We start from the raw sequence: 7,975 nt of genomic DNA on the forward strand, positions 1-7,975 counted from the left end.
CAGGCCCCGCCGGGCGCCGGGCGGGGGAGGAGCGGGCCCGAGCGCTTGGGGCCTAGCACGGCCGGTGGGAGACCCGGGTGGCGCGCGACCCGCTGTCCCGCCCGGGCCGGGATGGCACGGCTGGGGGCGGGAGAAGGGGGACGAGGACATCGGCTGGGGCCCCGGGACTGGCGGCCCCAGGGGATCACGAGGCAGGAGGGATCCGCCGCCTGCAGAGACAGGCTCCCTCCGGTCCCCGCGCAAGGGGGCATGACGGGGCGAAAGTGCCCGGGCCTTCCCGCCCAGCGTACGGAGGGTCGCGGGACCGGGCGGCCGGCGCGGCTTGGGGAGGGGGCCTGGGCAAGCCCAGCCCCACCCCGAGGCTTTAACCCCTCTCTGCCGGAAGGGGAAGCCCCGGCGCTGTTGAGGGGGAGGGGAGGTGTCCCCTGGGGGTAGTGGCATCAGCTGAGGCCCTTGGCACCAGCCCAGACTCCTCCTCTCCAGGAACCCGCCGCGTCTTAGCTGGGGGTCCAGGGAGGATGGCATCATAAAGGGAGTTTGGAGTCTCCGCCTGGCTCAGAAGTTACAGCAGGGGGTGCCCCGGACCAGAGGATGAGTTGGAGGGGCACTGCCCACTTAGGGACACGGGAGGCAGTGGCTCTGAGGGCTTGGGAGAGTCGAGACGAGGTGGGCAATTGTAAGTCTGTCAGCGCCAGGGAGTGGTGGGGAAGGAGTTAAAATCTGTCTCACAAAAAGGGAAGATGAGCTCCATGGGTGTGTGAGCTGAGGCTGCAGTAATGGCTGCGGCCTGCATTAAAGAGCTTGGCTGGACGGGGTGTGTCGGGCTGAGGGTCGCTTGGGGCAGGTGCTGGGGTTGTCCCAGGCGGAGCCCAGTCCCGGGACCGAGGCTTCTGAGAACTGTGGATTGGCCACACACTGACCCAAAATGCCAATGTTGTAGGTTAGCAAAAAAGTATGGCCAGTCCGCCTAGGTACCTCTCTGTGTGGTTGCCCATCCCGGAAGAAGAGAGCCCCCTGATGGCTCTCGGCATCCCAGAAGGAGCATCCCGGAAGCAGGAGGGCAGAAGGAAGGCTGGAGCCTGGAGCTGCGGGTACCCCATGGTCACATAGTCAGGCACTGGCTTCCTTTTCCAAACATGTTTTGCAAATGGCCTCTGCCCCTTTCTCCACCCAGTGGTTGCTGGCCCCTCACGTAACAGGGCAGGACCTTCGGGCCCCTGCTGGGTTTTTTGGCATGATGGCTTCCTAGCCAACCTGTGCCCCTGGGCTCCCGTCTGAGAGTTTGGCCCCTGGTTAGATTTGGCATTGACTTGGGCTCTTGGGCTCCTTGGGCAGGAACATAAGGCCTGGACTCTGATCCTGCAGGCTGGGGTGGCTTGGCTTCTAGGCATTTCGATCTGGGAGAGGTCTCAGCGCAAGGCCAACAGGAGCAACACTCTTGCTGCTGCTCCAGTGGCTCAGCCTGGGTGTCACCTCCAGTCCCCAGGGAAGCCACGCTCCTGGCAGAGATGCACAGGTACCCAGGGGGGTTCCATTTCCTGGTCAGGAGGGCCTCCCCTAGACCTGCATCATACCCAAAACAGGATCAGACCCAGGTACAGAACTCGAGAGTCACATGTTTACACTGCCGGGTCAGAGTTTAGGTGATGTACAGGGAATTTGCGCCCCCTCTTAGCCCATGCGTTCCCCTGTTTGATATTCAACTTGCCACCTCAGCTCACCCATCCTAGAAAGTGCAAGCAAAACTTCCCTTTAAAGAGACTTCCCAAGGGGCGCCTGGGTGGCTTAGTCGGTTAAGCGTCCGACTTTCGCTTAGGTCATGATCTCGTGGTTCGTGGGTTCGAGCCCCGCGTCGGGCTCTGTGCTGACTGCCAGCTCAGAGCCTGGAGCCTGTTTCAGAGTCTGTGTCTCCCTCTCTCTCTGACCCTCCCCTGCTCACCCTGTGTCTCTCTCTCTCTCCTAGAAATAAATAAAACATAAAAAAAAATTTTTTAAAGAGACTTCCCAAGAAAAACCACCCCATGTAGACTCAAGTGGGAGTTTCAGCACCAGGGGAACTGGTGTTCTGTGACCCTCCAGGGCTCCCGCACTGGCGTTTCTGCCCCCCTTCGGTATAACCACTTGGGTAGAGTATCTTTCAGAAAGAAATAAAGAATCGAGACCCCCTGGCCTTTGTTCCTATGCCCACCGCTGACTTTCTGAATCACCTTTGCCTGCTCATTTGGAGTCTGTTTGTCTCAGTTTCTTTCCCATTTGGGTTTTTCTGCTCACTCTATGAGGTCTGACTGTACACAGAAATTTGAATTTCTGGGTCTAACTACTCAGCAGGCTAATGTGAACTGGAAAAAAATTATATAGCGACTTCACAATTCTTCTAAAAACCTAAAAGTGTTCCGCTGAGTTTCTCTCAAAAAGTTGTGATATAGAACTCAGGAGATGTTTTGCCTGAGGGGAAAAAGAGACAGCTATTTTCAATATTTTAAAGTGTAAAAGACTGTCCTATGGAAGAACTCGTCTTGGGGTACTCAAGTCTTTGGAACAAGGGATGGAAGTTATAGGAAGATGGATTTTTGACTCGTTATGCAGAATTTTCAGAGAGTTGGAGTCCACCCAAGAGGGAATGAGCCAGGGGGTATTCAAGTCTGAGACAAGAGGTTAGGTCACATGACTTTGGGGTTACTTCCAACCTTCGAATGAGAAGTTTGTGAGATCAGGAGGCATCAGCAGGGAAATGAAGTCATAACCTTGTTCCAACCTAGCTTCAATTCATAGCTGAACCGGCTATTTGGGTGCTGGGGGAGCCTGGTTTCCTGAAGGTTCTCCTAGCCCGAAATCACATTCTGCCAGGCCAGGCATTTCATTTATATGGGAGCCTGTGAATCTTCTACTTTCCAGAGATGCCAGATGGCTCCTCATGCGCTATCCAGACCATTTCCATTTCCAAGCACTTTGTGAGCCTTATGTGCCAGACTCTAGGAAACAAAAACCCTTCTCCCCATTTCACAGAAGGAAACCTTGAGGCCCAGAGAGGTTGAAGTGTCTTAGATGAATGATTAACAAAAACTGGGCTTTCTTCTTGAGACCTTTATATTCTTCAGGAGCCCCGATGGGGAAGAGTGAACTTTAGTGCGGCAGGTGCCCCCACCCCATCCCTGGCACCTTGCTGGGGTTTGGAAATGAAACCACATATGTTAAGGGTCTCCATGCTCCCTTTCCCTCAGTGATTCCTACCTTTTAGGGCTCTTGGACCCTTTTGATAACTGATAAAAATAGAGACCCTTTCCCCTGGGAAGTGTCCATATAAACAAAAATTTTGTACATGCACATTGGGTGTAATTTCAGGGGGTTCAGGGACTCTCTGCAGCCCATCTGTGGCCTCAGGTTAGGAAACCTTGCTCTACCTTGTCATGAGCCACAGTCATAAGGACTCAGTTCTCACCTGCAAGAGTATTTCGGTGAATGAGTTTGGGTGATTCTTGCAGATAAAAGGGAATCAATCTCTCTGATTTGGATGGATCCTCAGGAAGTCTTCATTCAGGTCTACAGACTCTGAGTAAGAAATCGTCTCTAACACCTTGGCTAAGGGTCAGAGCCCCTGACTTCCTAACATGTCCTGAGGTAAATTATTCCTACCACCTAGCAGAAGAAAATGGCACAGTACAGAGACAAGGCTGTCACCCTCAGATTCAAGGTTAAGTAAGCCCCATCTTCTGCATCTGGCAAGGGGGGGGGGTCATAAGCAAAAGTGTCCTACATGTGAACATGGAAATGACCTTGGAGCGAATTTGGTCTGGGGCTAGGGCTAGTTTAGAGCAATCTAGACATCTTGGGAAACAGTTTAGAGGGAGGAGAAACGAAGATCATTAGAATTTGGAATTATAGTCAACTCCTAATTATGCAGCAAACATTTGCTAATATTGTTAATGGAGGCATGGGTCCCTCCCCAAGAAGCTCTCAGTCTAGTGCGGAGACACCTAAGTCAACAGGGGCTGTAGAGTGTGGATTATCCATCCTAACAAATGGAATGTAATACAAATAGACCAGAACCACCAGATAATCCAGAAATTACTTGGTGAGCAGTGCATGGTGGGGTGGCCAATTTACTTTCCCTCAAAATATTTTCTGCCAGTTTGAAGATCTGCCGGCGCCCCTTGAGATCACCCCTCACTGTTTACCGTGACCTGTTTGAAGTTCTTTTGTCAGGAGGTAATTCTTCTGCTCCACTGGAGACAAATACAGTAAAGGGGCTCCTATTCCACCAGAGAGATGTAGGTTAGACTTTAGGAGGAATTTTTTTCTCAGTCTGGGCTGAGAGACTTGAAGTTTGCCTGAAGAAGACAGGCCTCTTGTTCATAGGAGAACCCCGGGAATCGAGTGGACGCCTGAGTTGTTTATGGCCATCCCACCGGAAACCAAGAGACACTCCGGAGATGGCCCCACACCCCCCGCAGAGGGGTGCCTGAGAAGCTTCATTCTTGCAGCCTTGTGGCTGTGGCCGCCAGAGATGGCGCATCCGGGTTCTATCGGTTGTTACCCCTTTTCCAATTCCGACTCTTCCCCCCCAGTCAGGACAGTTCAATGAGGACATGATTCCCACCGTGGGTTTCAACATGCGCAAAATCACCAAAGGGAACGTGACCATCAAGGTGAGTGGCAGGGAGCCAAAACTCTGGCCACAGCTTGGGCCCCAGGAGAGCCCGTGTGTGCATGTCAGGGCCGGGCACGCAGAAGGAGTTGGGGAGGGCATCTGTGACCCATGGGAGGAGACGCTGAAGGAAAGCGGAGGCTTGGATAGTGGGGGAAAGAGCGCAAGTCTCCTGAGGCGGTCAGAGGGGTGCAGAGACAGGACTGGACAGCAAGTGAGTCCCTGGGCTGGGGAGGGGCAGGGGGGAGGGGAGCGGAGAGGGGGACTTGGAAGCCAAGATGGGTTTGATTGCCTGCTTGCTGCTGAGACCATGTCACCCTTTCTCACTCAGCTCTGGGACATTGGGGGACAGCCCCGATTCCGCAGCATGTGGGAGCGCTACTGCCGAGGAGTGAGTGCCATAGTGTAAGTGCAGGGCCAGGCTGGTGGCAGGACTCAGCGTCACCTGGCTCCCCCAAACCCCCCCCACACACACACAACCTCACTACCTGCAGGGGCCACAGGCCCAGAACTGGATCCATCATAGTGCTGGGTTCACGACTCGCTGTCCCTACACAGCCTGCCTTTCCGTTGTGTGCTGCGTGTTTCTTATCTGCAGAACATTCTGGGCACGTCCCAGCCAATCTGAGAACCTTTGCCTTTTCAGGGCATCAACCAGCTGAAAGTACCTGTGTCTCCCTGCTCCCCCCAATCTTAGAGTCACCGCACTCCTGAATTTTGTGCGATTTAAACGGTTCATTCCCTTGCTTTTTAAAAATAATTTTAGGGGCGCCTGGGTGGCTCAGTCGGTTAAGAGTCCAACTTCGGCTCAGGTCATGATCTCGCGGTTCGTGGGTTCGAGCCCCGCGTCAGGCTCTGTGCTGACAGCTAGCTCATAGCCTGGAGCCTGTTTCAGATTCTGTGTCTCCCTCTCTCTCTGACCCTCCCCTGCTCATGCTGTCTCTCTCTCAGAAATAAATAAAACATTAAAAAATAATAATAATAATTTTATCTACAGGTATATGCCCAAACAAAAGATTGTTTCGTTTCCATTGTTTCTGATCTCATTAAAAAAAATTTTTTTAATGTTTATTTTTGAGATAGAGACAGAGAGACAGAATGTGAGTGGGGCAGAGTCAGAGAGAGAGGGAGACACAGAATCCGAAGCAGGCTCCAGGCTCCGAGCTGTCAGCAGAGAGCCCAACACAGGGCTCGAACTCACAGACTGAGAGATCATGACCTGCGCCAAAGTCCGTTGCTCAGCCCACTGACCGCCTAGGCTCCCCGACCTCATTTTTTAAAAGTATCTTGCTGCAAGAAAATCTTCTGGGCATCCTTTGCGTTTTACACTCATCCATAGCTCGTCTTCCCATGAAGACTTAAGAGGGTCACTTTGGGAGGGATTTTCACCTAATCTTAAAGAGCCAAAAGCTTCACCCCTGTGTGACAGCTTCTCCAGAGGGGACTTTGGACAACAGGATAATGACAGGCACTGGAGGAGGCCCAGGTAGCCCACAGATCCAGAGGTGACCAAGCCCAAACACGATGTTTTCTCCCACAAGCAGCAGGTCCTTCTCTTCCTGCCTCTCAGCCTGTAGTGTCAACCTGCGTGTCCCCACCCTGCTGTCCACAGGTACATGGTGGACGCCGCGGACCAGGAGAAGATTGAGGCCTCTAAGAACGAGTTGCACAACCTGTTGGACAAACCCCAGCTGCAGGGCATTCCGGTCAGCAGCCCGATGGAGTGGGAGGGAAGGGAGCCCGCTGGGAAGTCACTGGGGCCTGGGCAGGAGGCAGGGGAAGGCCAGGCACTGCCGAGTGGGGAGTGGAAACGGACAACCTGGCCCGGCTGCCCTGGACCTCGTCTCTGTCCTCCTCTGTAGGTCTTAGTCCTGGGTAACAAGCGAGACCTTCCAGGAGCACTGGATGAGAAGGAGCTGATTGAGAAAATGTGAGTTTGGTTACTCTTCTCTGTCCTTCCTCCCTGCTCCCCAAATTCCCCAGGCGGCAGAGAGGGAGACGGCTTGCGGCTGCTCTCAGTATTCGCCACACGGTGGCAGCAGAGCCCACCTTTCCGGGAGCCTCGCCCTCCCCATTGCAGCTCCAGAGCAAGTAAAGGACTCGGGCGCCCCCAGTCCCCAGGCCCCCTGGGCAGTCCTAGCCTCAGCAGGTTCTACTCTGGTTCCCCCCTAGGAATCTTTCTGCCATCCAGGACCGAGAGATCTGCTGCTACTCCATTTCCTGCAAAGAAAAGGACAACATTGGTGCGCGTGGGTATGGGGGAGTTGCTGGCATTCTGGGAATAGCCACGGGGCAAGGGGAGGCGCCGAGAGGCACTTGGGGGTGTTCTGGTGCGGTTGACTCAAAGGTTTTCACTCCACAGCTTTCCTTGAAGCCCCAAGCTCTATGGTTCTCCTGGGGTAGGACGGGCATCGGGGAAGCTCAGATTCTGAGCATTACCCAGCTCTGCCCTCGACTGGTTGTGTGATCTTAGGCAAATCGCTCCCTTTCTTGGGCCTTGCTTCCCCCACTGCAACGTGGTCGTGGTCGCAGGGTTGGATCAGGCAATTCCCAGCCCCTCCTGGCTGTGACGTCCCATGGGCCACCCAGATGCCCCCGCCACTCGTCTGGGGTTGTTTGGAGCTTGATGGCTCTGGGCTTTTGGTGCCCTTAGTTGCAGTTCTGGAAGCCCTGAGCTTACGCCACTCCTTAAGGTGTTTGCTCCACTTCCCCCAGTCGGCTCAGCATGAACTAGAAGGCCTATAAACTTCTCTGTTGTCCCCCACCCAGATATCACCCTACAGTGGCTTATTCAGCACTCAAAGTCACGGAGAAGCTGAGACTGCGGTCCATCCCCCTCGGACCAGGGACCTGCTGTCATCCAAACCCGAAGCCGAGCTCCCCGCCCACCCTGCCGTCCCCCCTAAGCCCGCTCCTCCTCACTGGGTGTGGGGAGGGGCCCTCTGGGGATCCCAGAGTCCTGTTCTGCTGAGGTTTGAACTCCTGATTTTATTGTAAAATAAACTGCTCCCATTCTGGCCCCCTAACCTCTCGCCCTCCCCCTTCCCTCTGCCCTTCCCCCACCCTGCTTCCGGCCCCTTAACAGCCCTGGCCCCACAGCCCCTGCCCTCCTCTCTCCCGCGCCCCACTCCTACACTGCCCTTTTCAACACTCTTCTGTTATTGTCCTCTGTGTACAGTATATATATGTATATATATTTTAATTTTTTAATTTAAGCAAAGACTAAAATCAACCATTTGATGCTGCAGGGGCCCGTCAGGATCTGGGAGGGGGGCGGTCTGGAAAGAAGGCATGAGATGCAGAGGTTGGCTTGGGGCGGGGGGGCGGGGG

The 7,975-nt window shown here is 54.3% G+C and overlaps 1 protein-coding gene across 3 annotated transcripts; it reads left to right on the plus strand.

Moving 5' to 3' along the window:
* Window positions 1-486: 486 nt before the first annotated feature.
* Window positions 487-7,960, plus strand: ARL8A (ARF like GTPase 8A). Of its 3 annotated transcripts, none has more exons than XM_077772031.1 (7): window positions 487-666; window positions 4,566-4,646; window positions 4,977-5,050; window positions 6,258-6,351; window positions 6,508-6,575; window positions 6,795-6,888; window positions 7,415-7,960. In XM_077772031.1, exons 1-7 carry the CDS (start codon window positions 592-594, stop codon window positions 7,640-7,642), a joined length of 714 nt encoding a protein of 237 aa, XP_077628157.1. In that variant the 5' UTR covers window positions 487-591; the 3' UTR covers window positions 7,643-7,960. The 3 variants fall into 3 exon arrangements, with proteins under 3 accessions (XP_077628157.1, XP_077628159.1, XP_077628158.1); XM_077772033.1 differs by having other exon boundaries at window positions 494-666; window positions 6,818-6,888; window positions 7,415-7,561; XM_077772032.1 differs by having other exon boundaries at window positions 618-676.
* The last annotated feature ends 15 nt before the right edge of the window (window positions 7,961-7,975 follow it).

This window comes from Crocuta crocuta, unplaced genomic scaffold (assembly GCF_008692635.1).
Source record: "Crocuta crocuta isolate KB4526 unplaced genomic scaffold, BGI_CrCroc_1.0 scaffold318, whole genome shotgun sequence".
NCBI lineage: Eukaryota > Metazoa > Chordata > Mammalia > Carnivora > Hyaenidae > Crocuta > Crocuta crocuta.

Coding starts and splice junctions, on each gene's coding strand:
- ARL8A (XM_077772031.1), top strand. CDS start 592: ATGAGTTGGAGGGGCACTGCCCACTTAGGGACACGGGAGGCAGTGGCT. Junction 5,051..6,257: donor CGAGGAGTGAGTGCCATAGT/GTAAGTGCAGGG, acceptor TGCTGTCCACAG/GTACATGGTGGACGCCGCGG. Junction 6,889..7,414: donor CAAAGAAAAGGACAACATTG/GTGCGCGTGGGT, acceptor TCCCCCACCCAG/ATATCACCCTACAGTGGCTT.